The 17,066-nt window shown below is 46.1% G+C and overlaps 1 protein-coding gene across 1 annotated transcript in view; it reads right to left on the bottom strand.

The window, feature by feature from the left end:
- Positions 1-17,066, bottom strand: part of tspoap1 (TSPO associated protein 1) — a gene marked incomplete at both ends in the record, with an annotated part of 71,275 nt that overhangs the window by 15,521 nt on the left and 38,688 nt on the right. Inside the window, 12 exon segments of the mRNA XM_080013543.1 lie at positions 1,030-1,911; positions 2,636-2,745; positions 3,423-3,529; positions 6,157-6,385; positions 6,387-6,426; positions 8,594-8,822; positions 10,847-10,879; positions 11,938-11,988; positions 12,962-13,066; positions 13,177-13,299; positions 14,682-14,771; positions 14,875-14,958. Coding sequence (XP_079869669.1) covers positions 1,030-1,911; positions 2,636-2,745; positions 3,423-3,529; positions 6,157-6,385; positions 6,387-6,426; positions 8,594-8,822; positions 10,847-10,879; positions 11,938-11,988; positions 12,962-13,066; positions 13,177-13,299; positions 14,682-14,771; positions 14,875-14,958 — 2,083 coding nt within the window.

The raw sequence follows: 17,066 nt of genomic DNA, 5'->3' as shown, positions 1-17,066 counted from the left end.
TCCCATTGATCATTACATGAGCATCATCCTTTAAGGGTGGGAAGAACCTGCAGAGGAATAATCTTCCCATACGTTTTGTTTTTTTGGGGGTTTTTTCGGATAGATTTGAACCCATCCCCTGTTTGCAATTTGTCAGTCATATTAATGCAAGTTAACAATCCAACCAATTCTGAAAAATGTTGGAATCGTGCGGGTGGAAAAATGACAGAAAAAAATGTGTATTAGTAATCGATATTGACTCAGTACTCTGAAGACGACAGTGTCAGTGGCAAGCATCTTTCCTACAGACCATAAAATAATAAAGGGGGCGTTCTCTGTCTGCTCTTGTCACTCATTAGGAGTGCTGTTATAATGACCATGAATACTGAGACCCTTATTACTACTGTTATTATGGACAGTTATTGTCATTGTATGTTGTCACTGACTGTAGTTCACGCTCTCTCTCTCTCTCTCTCTCTCTCTCTCTCTTACTATATATATATATATATATATATATACACACATACACACAGTGGTACCTCGACTTAGGACTGTTATTCGTTCTATAAGAACGGTCGTATGTTAAAACAGTCGTATGTCGAAGCAATTTTTCCAAAATAAATTAGGAAATCATGAAGGGTGAAAATAAACAAAATACACAGCACAAACACAGTAAATATGAAAAAAATATTGATAAACCACGAACTACGTGCACACACGTAGTCGCCAGCTGACTGACTGCTGACTAGCCACCGATGCGCCAACTGCCAATTTCCACAGTCGTATCTTGGAGCAGTTGGTCGCAAGTCGATACGAATTCTCGCGACTATCGCTGCTGGTATCTTGGATTAGTCGTAAGTAGATGCAGTCGTAAGTCGAGATACCACTGTGTATATATATATATATATATATATATATATATATATATATATATATATATATATATATATATTTATTTATTTTTTTCCTTTTCCCTAAATCATCCCGCGGGCTGGATTAGGCTCATATCTTTGACACTCCCTGCTTCAGGGTGTGTGGATCAGAACAGACCTGCCATCAGCGTGGAGAAGTTAAGCGTGGCAGTCTTGCGTTCCCGCCGCTCCGCAGGAAGCTCCCAGGGCGTGCGGTGCGGCCGCGCCTCCACCTTGATGGCGTACTGCAGGCTGGGCGTGAGGCCGTGGAGGCACAGTGAGTAGCAGCCAGCCTTCACCAGCTCACACTCCTCGTCGTTCAAGGACACGATGTGCACGTAGTTGCTGTTGCTGGGCAGCCAGGACAGGTCAGCCGAGGTGGCGGTGACGCGGTCCACGTGCAGCTGCGTGGGCGCCACGCAGACGTCGCGGCCCACCAGCATGCTGCAGCGCAGCCGGTCCGAGGCGCCCTTCTCCGTCAGGCTCTGCACCGACACACGGTACGCCTTCAGGTGCACGTCCAGACGCTCCAGCACGGCCTTGGTCTGCGCGCCGAACGGCACGTTGAGCCGCAGCTCGTGGTCCACGTAGATGTTGTAGCTCCACACGTCGCCCCAGCCGGCCGGCACCAGCGGGGGGTCCCAGCCGATCACGATGCTCTTGGCCAACTGCTTGATGAGGTTGAGCTTCCGCGGGTAAGGCACAATGTCCGCCCCCACCTCCTCCAGGTCCAGGTCCAGGCCATTGGTGAGGGGAGGGGCCGGGGCGGCGGGGGGGGCCGACGACGGTGTCTCCGAAGGGGGGGCGGGGGCGGGGGCGGAGGCGGCCACGGGAGGCTGGAGGCCCGGGTGGAGGTGATGCTGGTGGTGCTGGTGGCTGGCACTGTGGAGGCTGCCGTCCAGCATGGAGGTGTGGGACGCGTCGCCCGTCTCCGGGTGCTGAGCGCCCATCAGGTCGTCGTCGGAGACGCGCTCGACGAAGTTGGAGGGGACCAGCCCTCTGCGCCCGTCCATCAGCTCGCCTGGAGGACACGCAGGGAGAGACGCTTAGACAACACCGCCCCTCCAGGCTTTGGCTTGGGGTGGGGGTTCATGATTCCTGTCACCACAAATGTGAAATGGTGGATCGAGATTTTAATGTCAATGACTCTGAGTGACTCCCAATTGATCGATAAATAAGGAATAAAAAAATTTCCTTTCAAAGTTTTCCTTTAAACTTCTAGCGATGAAGTCATACTGTATGACAATACACACTCTGCATTTCACAGAAACAACTGGAAATATTTATATCTTAATTTTATTTTATTTTCTGAAGATAAGGAACCATGGGCTTGGGTTCCAATAATAAGTCTATTTCAATAAAACTTCAAATCAACATACATTTAGCAGCAACTAAGGTCAGTACTGTATGAAGAGGCACCACGTTCAAGTGGTCTGTTGAATGTGTTTAATGGAAGTTGCTGTAAAATAGCAAGCTCTAGCAGATATTGCAGAGATCGGTTGAATTTGCATTAATAATTGTGCAAACAAAATCCATATTTCCTGGAGGGACCGATAAACAGTGTGTTGATGATAACAATTTGATCAACAAATTAATAATTTTTGAATATTTAAACAGAAATTCAGGTGGACAGTTAATTTAACCGAACCCAACTGATGAGAACTTACCTCATTCCCCTTATTGTATTGATCGTAACATTCCACTCATAATTGCAATAGGGCGATGATGTAATAATTGTGTATAACCTTCATAGAAGCCGTCGTCATCCATGTCTCCGTAGACGTAGATGTACTCCCCAGCGGTGAGCGGGAGCTCCACCTCGGGGTTGTCGTTGGGGCCATCATACGGGTTATAGCTGGGCGGAGGAGAAGCAAGCGAAAAGCCATTGGTATCATCCGTCATCAGTTTTTATTTGGTTTAAATTGTGTTTTACAAAGAGATGGTGATAACTATGAATGAGCAACACACCCTGAAAGAAACCATAACTTCCACTAAATTCCCTCTCTATGCAGGCTCAGGCCACAGCAAAGTGGAAGTTCTGGACCCTCTGGAAGGACCCCACGTTGAGAGCCGCTAGATTACAGCATCTTTGACTTTTTGCGGGAGGACCCTGCGTCAGCAAAACACCTTTTGTATTTCTCTTTTTTTTTTTGTTATAAATTGACTATGAAAGAGTCAGTGAAATATTTTACCTCACAATCTCCATTCTTGCACACTTTGCTGTGTACTCTAGCCAACCTAAAATATGTTACTCCCATCTACTGCAGCATACTTTAATGAATAATGATTGTTTAAGGGCGTATTTTAGAGGGTTCCATTGCGCATGACGTCCACATGGTTGCCACAAAGCGGACTAATATGATCAGCAATTCAGTCCTCTCAGCAGCAAAACAGCAAAATAAAGATGCTCAAATATGACTAGAACTATTAGTTACACTTTGGCAAAAGAGTACGATTGGTTCTCAAAATCGGTCCAAATGATCTAATGAGCTAAGCATCGGTGAGTGTGTCCGCGCGGCACGGAGTGCGTACCTGTATCTGCCGATGAAGACCTGGAGCTTAGCGGCTCCTCTGCCGGCGGTGTAAGGGGCGGGGGCCACGTCGATGTCCAACTCCTCCACCTCGCTGGCTGTGTCCACCTTGAGGAACAACCAAGGAACACGTTCAGCTGCAAGGACCTCGAAAACACCTGCAGCAAGAACTTTACGGGAATCAGTCTGAGTTCATATCAATCTGCTAACGTTCGGCATACACAATAAAACCGTAGACCCCGCCCGTGGTGCGGCCCGTCAGTGGATGATGAGGAAAGTGTGATTTATTCAAAATTAATTCACAAAAAAAACAAACTACGAATAATTTTGCCTTTTTTGTGACCGCATTGACAAAAACATCACACCTTTGCAAAAAGAAAAAAAAAAAAAAGCACAACAATTAATTCGAGTAGATTACAGGGACAAACAGAAAATAATATTATAGATATATAATTGCTGAAGGGACAAAATAACTACATAAATAAAAAGATAAAGAAAATACATCAATTCAATCAAAACTTTATTCATGATTTCCTTTTATCATATATGTCCTGGTTGGTTCATTAAATATTTGTACAATTCTGGGATACTGCGCTAGTAGTTGGGCTACAGGACCCCAGGTTGGCCACCACTGCTCGAATTACTAAACTTGACAATTAGGCTTGGGCAGAATGACAATTAAATCGTCAATCGACTCCATCGATCGCCAATTGACATTAATGACGGACGATTTTATTATTTTTTTAAACCGCCAGGAAAGATCTGAATATTGTACCATGTGGGTACAGTTCACCGTGTTCCGAAACTGATCAGGGGAGCGGAGAGGTCAAAAGTCAAAGCTGTTTTCAGCCCCATTCACACATAGTTCTCGGTAAATGACTGTGACAACCTTTCCTGCACCGCGAGCGACTTTCACTATTCACACATGCAGCTACATGCGGGGACATTTCCGTCTCGCGCTTTTTCGCACATGATAAACGCGGGAAGAGGTGCAGCGAGAAACGGTCCAGCAGCAGTCACCCCGGTGCGGCCCCGGTCCGGACCCCACACGCCGGAGAACGACAGAGCGGCGCACGCAGAGGATGCATGTGGACGTAGCACGCAAATAAAAATAAATACGGCTATGAGTTAAATCCTGAAATTAATTAACAAGGCAATAAATACATAAATAAATGTAACGTCAACGTCCGCAGTGGAGAGGAAGGATCAGAGAATTGGAGTGGAGATTTTTTAATGTGCGCTGATGGTTCCCAACGCCCGCGCCGGTTTTCCTGTGTTTTTATTTTAGATACATTTATTTTCCTTTGTTTCCTACTTGAATGAAGCACTTTTTTTTTTTAAACACAACTGAGTTAAGGGTCCGTCCGTCCCAGCGTGTCCCCACTGTCCGGTGCCGCGTCACTCACGTCTCCCCGTTGCTTTCCGTTGCTAAGGGACACAATATAGTAAAAAACTGTGTTTTTGTGTAAATACTTGACTTGTAAATAATAAATCCTGCACTTCTGTAACAGGGAGACTGCATTTTCTCCGTTACATTACTTTCTGAGCGCGCAAACTTCCTGCTCACTTCCCAATAGAATCCTAAATCGCCCATTTAATTTCTCCCAAACCTTTTACACGTTCGCACCTTTAATAGGACGAGGACGCCATGGAGGCTCCGTGCCATACCATAAGAACGGCTGCATATATATTTTTAGCTCCCCGGGAAAACCTTTTGAAGATAATCACTTACAACTACTATAACCTTGATAATCCACAGCAGCGAGTGGATTATCTCACTAAATATGAGCTTTAAAGAACGACAGGCAGACAGACGAGATGAAAGGCCAGCGACCTGCCTGCTGCGGGAGACCAAACACCGGTCGCCGCCGGCCCAGCGGCCTAAAAGCAACACTCTCTGCCCTGTTACCGCCTGGCCCTATCAGGCTGCGCAGCACGGTGAGCTCCGCAACGCTTCCCCTTGTTGACAGTCCCGTGCGACGGCGCTTATGTCGAGGAGGTTTTTTTTTTTAATCTATCCAATCCATACAGCCCCGGTGGAGCGTGCGTGGTCATCATGTTAATCTCAATGCGGCATCTGAGCGTCTCAGCAGACAATAAAGAAACGCTGCTGGCGGGCCGGCGATAGCGACGGCGCGACCTTGATAACCATCAAGAGGGGAAATGAAAGAGGAACGACGGTAACGACCTGTGAGTTTCGCTGCACAGGAGGAAGAAGTGGGGCAGGCACAGAAGGGCTGGTTATATCGAATTATTATTATTAGTGATCACTACTGCAATTATTATTATTATCATTAGTACTACTACCCTTAGAAGTAGTTATTAGTATTGCTGTTAGTATTGTTATAAAGTCATTATTGTCATTACTTTATCACTATTATTCTGCTACTGCATTGCTTTGTTGCTTTATATTGTACTTTACATTTATATTGTACTGTACTTCGGCTTAACCACCACTGGCTGTATTGGGCTCCCTAGCCAGCGCAGCTCTACTCCCTGGTAACTTTGTTTATATGTGTACAGGTTTTGCGAGTGTTATCTTATGTTATTTATTCATGTTAAAAAGGGCTTTTTATTTTAGCTTTAAATTAGTTCAACAAATGAGCCAAACAGCTTCAATATCAAATCTAACGTTATTGCACCGTGATTATTTTCAGAATTTCGATTTTAGTTTGTAGTATGAGTAAATGAGTAAATGTTTGCGAATAAATTCTCCTCATACTCCCTGACGGTACCTCGTGTGTGGAGCTGGACTTGTGCGGGCTGAGGTGGGTGTCGGACTTGGGGCTGAGGTGCGGCGTCTCCGACTTGCTGGAGGTGGAGCCTGACTTGCTGACGCTGATGGTGGGCAGCTCCCGGTGCTTGGTGACGGGGGAGCGCTCCACCCTGGACAGCCCCGCGGCGTGGGGGGTGGCGCCCATCTGCAGCGCGGCGGCCACGTCTAGAGGGACACAGGACACGCTCCGTCACAAAACAGCCGCCCCACCGCCCGCGCTGTCCCTGCGCTAACAGGGCTGGGGTGGTGCAAGTGCTGAAGGTTGAAACCTGGCTGATTAAAAGTGTGGAGTGAAATCCTCCGAGTCCATCTGTCTCCGAGTTCAAAGGTCACTCTGCCGTGACAACGCGTGTCACACCAGTGCTGGCAGGGCCGGCCTAAGGGGCTTAGCTTGTTTAGTTTTTTTTGCGACCGGCAGACGACACATGGGCCCGGTTCACTCTTTTCTGCTCGTGAGCGCTGACCCGGGTGTGGCTGCGGGCGCTGTGGGCCGACCCGTGCCGGGGATGCGACCGTGACATGCTGGCGCCGTGTGAGGTGACCTGGCAGCGCTCTCGGGCTGCGGGCAGCATATTTTGACCTTTAATCAGAGGATTCGCTTCCAACAGCAAAGCAAAGTCATCGCAACGTTTCACGGGGAGTTCGATCTGAAATTCTTTGACATGCAAATTTCGGCAGTAGCCAAAAGGTTTTGGCTGAGGGGGCATTGGTCCGTTTGAGAGCGAACGTCAACACGGAAGCTATCCTTTTAGATATGGCGTCTGGTTTTTAGATTTTTAAATTGTGGGGCTGGGTATTGGGCAAGTTTCGATGCAAATGGTCACAATTTGATTCAATTTAAAATTGATATGCAATATCAAACTACCAAATTCACGGCGGTGAAAATCGTGTCATGGATTGTGAAATCTGCCTCCTCCTGTGTGCTTGACAATTTGCCGGAACAAGGAAAAACGTGATGTGCCACCGTGCCGACTTTACAGTTTGTGATCCCATGGCAACGGAGCTGGAATTAGCAGCAGGACGTCATCAGAAAAACAACAGTGACGACGTTGTTCGTTTGCGTCGTGCACATACAACAGTTGTTATAATCTCCGTAGACATATGAACCTGTGGTCTCTACGCACGAATCTGGCTTTTTTTGGGCAAATGTTTATCAAATTATTTAAATTTGGGTCATCTGTGAAATGTCGTATTTTTTTCTTTTTTTTTTTTTATATATTAACTTGTGTTTTACTGTTTACAGTCACAGGCCATCTAGCTTGCTAAGGACCTATACAGCTTGGGCACCGGTGCCTTAGCCACTTCCCAAAAACAGCTGCTGTCTGGTGCGACCGGGGCCTAACGGGGTCCAACCGCAGTGGTGGCGCAGTTATTCAATCCTATAGCGGGACAGTCCAAAAACAGATCTGGATCATTTCGACACAGAACTGAGGAAACCTGCATTTTAGTTTTGTGCCCCAATACTTTCATTCATTCATCCAACTTTCATTTGTTCTCGAAAATCGTTTGAGGGCATGCCCTGGTTTACAATGATGACAAGAGCACATCGGAATAAACGGGTAAATACACACAAAAAAACAACCGACGAGAAAACAAACATAAACAACAACGAGCACAGTCAAACACAGTTAAAAAACAGCTTGTCATTGGTGGAGCAGTTTTATATTTATACTTATAGTCCAAGATCCTCTCAACTATCGTGTCCATTCACATTGATAATATGCAAACTATCGTCCACAATATCCCTAGATCTAGAGAACAGAATATATGAAGTCTCGTTTGAATTCAGGACTAAGTTGGAAATTAAAAAGAGCATCTTGTAATTTGTCAAAGGCCTGTTGTAGGATTTCAGAGTCAGCATAGCAATACAGGGCTGTATCATCCACCTATTGTTGATTTAAATTGCAAACAATGTATATCAACGACCCAATATTGTACCTTGTGGAACCCCTTTTGACAGTGGTGAAAATACCGAGCGTCATTTCCCAAAATCACACATTACTGTCTATATAATGGTAGTCCTGAAACCATCTACTGGAATTATAGTTAAAGGCTCTGTAGTGTGGTGTCAGTGTAAAACACACTGACACCACACATCGACTCTTCACTTTCAGCCAATTTCAAGACATGATTTCAGCATTTTATTGTTATTGCTGTTTAATAAATGTTACATTTCAATTTTTTGGGATTTAAATATTTGTTTTCATTTGTCAAGACGTTGTATGTACTGCTTCGATGTGCTATATACTTTTATTTCACCCGATTATTTTCATGCATTTATATTTTATTCATTATTTTATCATTTTGTTCCTTTTATTGAAGCAATTTCTGTTATGGAACTTGAAGAAATAGTTTTTGAAGGTGTAAATAAGGTTTATCATTAATATAATGATGACAGACAGCTGGGTTTGGCCTGTGATTCAGGGTGCAAGGTGTGTCTTTACCTCTGTCAGTAGCCAGGCCCACCCCATTGGTCAGAGGAGACAGGTTGGGGTTGGAGAGCAGGCTGGTGCTGGCCAGGTCCACCTTGGAGGCCTGCAGGCGGAACTTCTCCAGCTCCTGGGACAGCAGTCCAAACTGCTCGCTCTGACTACGACATTTCTCCTCCAGGTCTCGCACCTTGGACTGCACGCAAGGCGCGAGAAACGCAGAATAAATCACGCAAGAACCCAAAGCCCTGAACTTTATTATCAAAGGTTAACTGAGAAGAGATTCATCATAATTCTGTCTTCTTTGGGAGAATAATCAACCTTGTGTGAACCTCAGTGACTGTTCAACATATTGTTAGCATCATGCAGAAACATGCTAATAATGGACTGTGATTAACCTTTTTTTTCAATGCTTCTACTGAAATGTATCAACAGCAGATCAATGCAATGAGTTGACTTGGTTCCACACACTCAATATTTTGTGTCAACAATCTACCATCCGGTACAAGCAAATCAAAATGTAAGCAGACTTTCAAGTTGTACAGTAAGGCTTCTGCAAGACACAGGCTACGCCAACAGTCACTGATAGATCCAGCGCAAGCTGCGTAACAAACTGGTGGAAGTTTCGGGGTTGGGGGCGGGGGTGGGGGCAGAAGAGGATGCAGCCTAAAGGCCAAAAACAAGCGGTTCAAGCGGTTTTAAAATGCAGTTTGACGGAGATGCAGGGAAACAGAAGCAGGATTAGAAGCGCGGCGTCGTTTTTTGCAGCGAGTGGTGCGTTGTTGCCAACCTCACATTTACATCTAGCAGAGTGAAGCTGCTACAGAGCAGCTCCTCCCGCTGAGACCCAGCCCCGGTTTCTGCAAGTGACTGATTTGGCTTCCGGTTGTGGTGAGAGTTTCCTGGCAGGCTCATCTGAGCAGAGCCTCGACATGAAACTGCCTTCGCATAGTTTCCTGTGAAACCTCTCACCTACACCCGGCCCGGTTTGCACGCAACAATTATCTCATGTGGGACGGTGACGCATTCTGGTGGCAGAACAGACGACTCCCTTCTGTGCGTGCAGTATAAAAACATTGATCAATAGGCGATAAAATCCAAAAGCGATCAGATAAAATATGACAAAGTTTCGGGGTTGTACAGGTCACGAAGGCATTTTCCAGCACTTTGCTTGTGTAAGATCAAACCCTTTCGCAGCACAGCCAGGCAACCGATGAAGTCTTTTTCAACAGAGATTCCACACGAGATGTTAACGAGTTGAAATGAACGTCATGTTTATTAATCGCTCTCGTATCATCCACCGCACCAACCCTTACACAGCGCCTGAGAATGCACAAACACTCTTGAAGCCTCGAAACAGCGTACAAACAGATAGGACTGTTTCGAGGGCCTCTGAAGCTGAGCGAGGAGTTAATACAAGTCACATCATGGGTGAAATTGCAACCGTGCTGGAGCTGGCTCAACAAAACAGCTGATCCAATTCAATTATATAAAAAAGAAAAAGAAAAGCGAGCTTTGGTGACGCGTTTCGCAAAACTTTTTCACATCGTTTGACATGGGAGCCAAAACGTACGCCGAGCCACCTTATCGATATTTAATCAAATTGTGACCCTGAGTGTGGAAAGTCGGGGGAAAAAAGGGTCAGTCGTGTCACATCCACCCCAGAGAGGCTCTACACATTGGAAACAGCAGGTTTTAACCAGCACTAAGCCAAACTATTGACAGGGTCGGGGGAGGAACGATATTTTGGGGCGGTTTGACATGGAATGGCGTAGGGCTCCACCTAGATAGGCGAGGGAGGGAGGAGGGTTGCTGGTACCTGCATGCAGTCCAGTGTATTCTGGTTAGCAGCGAAATAACACACACAAAAACACAAAGAAAGGTTTAGACGTAAATAAACGGCTGTCAAAAGAAGCCTGGGAAGGGAAAAGAGAAATGAACCCAGAGTTTAGTCACCGACAGGAAGCTCGGGTTACGAACCATCGCGAGAACGTCTCGACAGCTGGCACACGTATTGGACATATCGGGCGGGAGCGTGTGGCAGGGCTCTCTCGGGCAGGGGGAGAGCGAGAGAGAGAGAGAGAGCGAGAGAGAGAGAGAGAGAGAGAGAGAGAGACGGGCAGGCGAGAGAGAGACAGGCAGGAGGAGAGAGAAAGGGAGAGAGAGAGACAGCGTGGAAGGAAGAGCATTTTTTTCAAACCAGCGGCATCTATACTCTACCAGCTCCCTCCGTAACACAAGCTGCGTCAATTCCTAAAATGGAATACATACTTCGTTTAGGGAACACGCTCCACGAACAGAACACACAGCGCTAAACAACGGGCGTCAAGCGTCGGGTCTATTGCGCGCGGCGCCTGCGCGGCGCAGGCGTCACGGGCCGGCGGAGACGCCAGCTGTTGAGACGGTTATCGCACGGCGGTGTTCTCGCTAACGGTCGCGCTGCCAGGTGTGTCGACCCCCACACAGAGGTTGTCACGCAGCGCATCCAAACCGCCTCGCCTTCCGTCTGGGTGAAATCGACGGAATTAAATATTCGTACCCGTTTTGTTTCGATAATGAATTAAACAAGTGTCTTGTTTCGTCGGCCGTGAAGGTGGCAACGCTTCTGGGCGCCCCCCCCCCCACAGTGACGCGGGGGAAGGGTGTCGGTATTTGCATGTATTTTAACACTTTTTTTGAGAGCTTTTTTGGAGATAAACTCTATTCAAATAATTCCAAAAACAAATGACTCCGTTACATTTTACTATGGCATTGGTTTGTTGCAGTCAGTTTGTTTTTTTTAGTTTTTTTTATTGAATGCAAACATTTAAATACTTGTAAAAAAGGTCAACTTTCTAAGCAATTCAAGGCCTCAATTTTAGCCAAGGCTTGATTTAATACTTTTTAATGACCTGCAGATGATCCTGACGTGGACATGGCAATAATTGTTAAGCTTTAGACTGGAACCCATGCGGCTCCAGAGAGAGAGAGAGAGAGAGGGAGGGAGAGATGGAGAGAGAAAGAGAGAGAGAGAGAGGGAGAGATGGAGAGATGGAGAGAGAGAGAGAGAGAGAGGGAGGGAGAGAGACAGAGAGAGAGAGAGAGAGAGAGAGAGGGGGAGGGAGAGAGAGAGAGAGAGAGGGAGAGATGGAGAGAGAGAGATGGAGAGAGAGAGCGAGAGAGGGAGAGAGAGAGAGAGAGAGAGAGACAGAGAGAGAGAGAGAGAGAGAGAGACAGAGAGAGAGAGAGAGAGACAGAGAATCTGCATGTGTTATCGGTCAGCTTGTAGAGCCTTGTGATTGGTCAACCACGACGTCCTGACGCCCTCTTACCTCCAGCATCTGCACCACGCCTTCATGTTCCCTCTTGGCGAAAAACTGAGCCTGGGGAAGAGCGAGCGAGACAGTTAAGAGTCAACGGGGAATCTCAATTTTCGGCGCCCAAAGGCTGCCTCCTGCTGGACAAAGTATTTTTCAGTCTATTCCTCTATTCATACAAAAAAAAAGGTTAAAATAGGTGAAACTGGGCATCTGCACCGATGCAGACACCTCGACCACCTTATTTCAATACTATTTCATTTTTTTATGCTGGAGTCAAATACACTGCTTTAAAATAACATAAATGTTTCTCCGTAGCGTTTATCTTCTTTTGATCCCTTGGAAAAAAGAAAAACTCAATTTACACTCAGGCGCGCCTGCAGGATCGGGGTCTGCACACGGGCTGGGCCGGTTCGAAATCGGAACCGGTTCCAAATCTCTCAGAACCGGACAATCAATAAGCTCCAACTTTGTGGATTCTGCTACTGATTCTAGCGGTGTCTATGTCCTTCAGATATTCGTTCCTGCTGATTGGCATGAATAAAACTCAAACAACTAGATAGTAAATAGGCTACGACGGCTCACGCCAACAGCACATTAACTAAATAAATGCTGTGAATAATTACTGTGTTTGTGCGATCAGGATTCAACCGCCCACAGAGCTGGACTGTCCCGAAAACCGAGACACGCATCAGACAACATTCTCTCCTCGTCTCCGTCACTCCGTAATCACAGCGATTTTTTTTTTTGTATTGACAATAAAAATAATTCTCACACTCTTTAGACACGGTTCTAACCCAACGACCAGATGCCTGAGTACTAATCAGACGGCTGTGATCGCCGATCGCAGCCATCGTTCAGTTGTAGGACACGGATCCGGGATCGGCTCTCCCTCTACAATCAAAAATACTTAGACTGACCTGAGATCGGCGTTTAGTGCCAGAATCAAGCCCGCTCCTTTTGACAACTGTGATTGGTTGAAACCCATCTCCCAGATGACGTCCAGCCTCATATCGAGGTGTTGATGTTGGGCTCTTACCCGCTGTAACCGTTTGATCTCATCCTGTTTGAACTTGAGGATAGCCAGTGCCTGCTCATGTTCCAATTCCAGCTGCTGCCTTCGCTCGGCGACCTCTCGCATATGCTGCACACGGGAAAGGAAAAAAAAAAAGACCCTTTGACTTCCTCCGTCCCGCTGCTCGGGCCTGTGGACCTGTGGCAGAGTGCGAGGGGGAGCGGCGCCCCTTCCCGTACCTTTAGGACCTGCTCTAAGTTCTCCAGTTTGGCACGGAGTCTCTGGTTCTCCTCGAGAACTGAATTGTGTTGAGCGGTCACTTCAGAGAGGTCTTCCCTCAGCTCCTCATTCTCAGCCTGAGTCTGGGACAGAGCAGCGGGCGACAGCAAGACATCACAGGGCAGATTTTCAAACACGCGTTAAGCCTAGCTCAGGCGGCATTTTTTTCGTTGTTTTTGCCCCAAAATGGTTTATTACCAACGCATTTAAGTAGTGAAATAATAAATATAGATAGATTTAATCAAAAAGTGCGGCTTCCCAGTCTGATGTTTACTAGAGGATAAACACATCTGATCTTTGCTATTTTATCTCCTTCAGTATGATTTATGTGTGTGTTGTGTGTGCTAATCAGTGTTTAAGGCTGAAATTAAAGCTTTTGTGGATCATTCCAATCACCTAAAATTGAAAATACCGAGCTCCTGTGAGAGACTATGTAAACACACTGAGGAAGGCTGTTGTCTGAAACGTTTGCACTCCTGTGCTAATTTCATTAAAAATATATAAAAAAAACAACTTATACTCATATAATTATACTATGGCTTTTTCATAGGGTTCCCCTGTATCAACTAATTTTCACACGCTTGGCTATCCCTAATGGTATGTCACACCGCTGGTGATGGGGCGCTGCAAAGAAACGGGTTGCGATGCATTTTAAACGGAGTTCGGCTTCATCTCGGCTGCGGGGGGGGGTGAAAGGGAGCGGGGCGACACCTGCCGACGAGGTGACGGCATCACGGCGACAAGGAAAGTTGAGCAGGTGTCAACTTTATGCAAATGAGCAGTGCTGATCGCCAGGCAGACAGCCAGTAGGAGGGAATATACACTCTCAATGGCGCTGATCCTTGGAAAATGGACGCTGGACCACTGCGTATTGTTCATGTTTAAGCTATTTATTCTTTTATTATTATAATAAATGCTTATTTTTTTTCCACTTAAGTGCCAAATATCCGACCTGTGATTTAACTTCTAAAGAAGGTGATAGCGTTGTGTTCTTCTATGTTAAGTTTATTTATTGTTTGTAAATTGCTTCATGAAAAACGTCCGTTAAACAATCGATAAAATGAGGAACACGTAATTTTATGTTTCTCCAACAAGGGACAAAGGTAAAGATTATTTATTATTATTATTATTATTATTATTATTATTTATTATTAAATATAATCTATTATTATTTTCTGAGGCAATTTATTTTGCGAAGTAAACAGCTACACCATTTTAATTAAAAAAGATATTAAATAGACGCGGCACCATCTATCTACTGTATATAATATACATTAAATATGAAAAAGGGGAAAAGTTTGAAATGTTTGGCGCGCCCATAACAGCCGGTCCATTTTGAGCCGACAACGCCCACAAACACCAGGGGCCCGAAAGCCCCGTCGCCGGCGGTGTGACCCAACCGTAAGAGGAGACGGCAGGGGGAAAAGAGGGCGTGGAAAGGAGCGCTTTCTAGCGGGGTTCAAACCTGGTCGAGCAGCTGTGCCTTCCTCCTGAGGAGATCTGCCTCCCCCTTTAGCTGCTCATTTTTGCCTCGTTCATCCTCAAGTCGGCTCTCCTGTTGGGGGAACACCACACGTGACTCAGCCGAGGCGGGGACACTGGACACCGGGCGCGCCGGACACCGGGCGCTCGCACGACCGAACCTATCGAGGCCTTACCAAATCCAGACATCTCTTCTGTCGCTTCTTTACTTCGTGCTCTAGGTTTTCACATTCTTTTCTCTTCTTGCAGAGCTCACGTTCCTGCACGGACAGAGGAGTCACAAAGCGGGGGGTTACACAGCGGCGGCGTGCCTCCGTTTGTCCGGTTGAACTGAGCGACGATGGAAGGAGGGAAGGGATGAGGAGCGTGATGAAGCATCACACGTGCAAATTGGAAACAACTGATATGACATCCCTAAGTCCCTGATCTCTGCCAGGGTTACCTTGTTTGCCCCGGTTCGACTTACGACTGGAACGCAATGTTTTGTCGGGAGAATAAAAGATAAAAACTAGTTGTGGAGACACGACAAGTGTCAACAGACCGTCAGTTTGTTTGGCGATACACAATACATATGCTAAATCCTTCATTTCCATACCCTCTGACATAGCAGCAATGAGGTATTACAAAGCTTAGCATCCTTTAATTATTCTAAATGCAGCTTACACGGAGGTCCAGCAAAGGAGAAATCAGCTTATTTCAGGGTGGACACAGCATCATAATCGAGCTTACCAATGGCTGTGTTACGGGAGCTAGGGACTGGAGGGGCTAATTGTGGACCAGTAACAGCTTGCACCGGCAGCGGCAGACAATATGAATAATTAAAACCAGGTCCGTGGCCCGGTTTGTTCTGCTGTCTGTCGGTCAGCAGCCGCAGCCCGGGCCTCCTCAGGAAATAGAGCTGACATCCAGTGCCAAGGAGGGTTCAGCATCATGTGTACACTATGGACACTATTACACTATTACATGTTACATAACATTAGCAGCTACTGTGTGATGAGTGGCTCAGGGGGTAGCGCGGGTTGCCCAGTAATAGGAATTTCCGGTTCGAACCCCGGCTTCTTCCTGGTAGCATACTGTAGTGTCCCTGAGCTAGACACTCAACCACTAACTGCTTCCCGGAGCACCGATACGTGGTAGCCCACCGCTCCTGTATACATCAGATACGAGGGTGGGTCACTAATTCATCCCCAGAGGGATGAATAAAGTATGCACAAAAGTGGTAGCGATTCCAGCCCCGTTAACTCTTGTCACCAAGAGATACCTCCACACTGGAAAAGTTAGCAAAGTAGCAGTGGTACTGAGCAACAGCTGCTGGAATGATGTCGCAGAGCAGGAGAGGGGACAAAGGGGTATTCCACTGGACCCTCCATTGACCCTCTACTCTCTTACATTGGAGTTGATACAGCTGATGAGGGAGAGAAGTCACTGCAGAAGAGCTGATTTGAAGTGCAAAACAGTAAATGCAACTCAGATAAAATACATGGTTTGCATCCATTTTCTTCACCGCTATCACATATAAAAGACTGTCTGATGATATTGGGAATTCCTTTAGCACATTCTTAAAAAGAGTTAAGTGGAGAGAGTGTCACAGGTCTGCTGTTCTCTTTCGAAAGTTCCCGAGAACGAGGTGTATTTTCTCATTTAGACAGATGTATCATTTCACTTCTGCAGCGGGCAGAGGAACCAGGCCCAAGCCCCCAGTGAGATACCTGAATTCAGAGGATGAGGCTGACTTCCGCCGTCTCCTCTGTACAGCTAATATCCCGTCTCTGCATAAGTAACATAAGCACTCAAAACCCCAGTAAATACCTGTGACTTGCATTGCTTTTTCAGGGTAAACGGAAGGTTCGATAACCAAGTTCTGCAGTTCAAGCAACAACCTTTTGTTAAACCTGGTCATTTTCTTACTGCTAATCCAGTGGATAACTAACAAAAAAACTGAGATTGACAAAACTGTAATTTATTGGGAGTTTATGCCCAGAACTTGATCCTCTTGTCTATATGGTGGTGATAGTCAAATCTGTTGTTATATTTCTGTTTTTTTAGACATTGTCTGTTTTTAATCCTCTTTGCAGAGCACACAATCTGCCCTTTAGTGCTGCTGACATGTATACAAGAGAAATGACCTTTTTGTATTTAAATGCCAAAAGTGATTATTTGCCCCTGCGCAGTTAAAACAAAACATGATTCATGAAATGTAAAATATAATCGACATTAAGCTTCTCAGAGCGCTGAGCGTGGGTTTGTTGAGGTTTGTGACTTCTCTGCCCCCTCGCCTAATGTCATGATCTGAGCACCGTGCTGAGAGGGAGAATATGGTGGCTCTCTATATAAGCCACAGGCCCCGTTGAAAAATCAGCAACAGCAA

Source organism: Zeus faber (assembly GCF_960531495.2).
Source record: "Zeus faber genome assembly, chromosome: 14".
NCBI lineage: Eukaryota > Metazoa > Chordata > Actinopteri > Zeiformes > Zeidae > Zeus > Zeus faber.
Note: the sequence above shows the minus strand (reverse complement) of the source record. Positions and strands in the feature narration are given on the sequence as shown.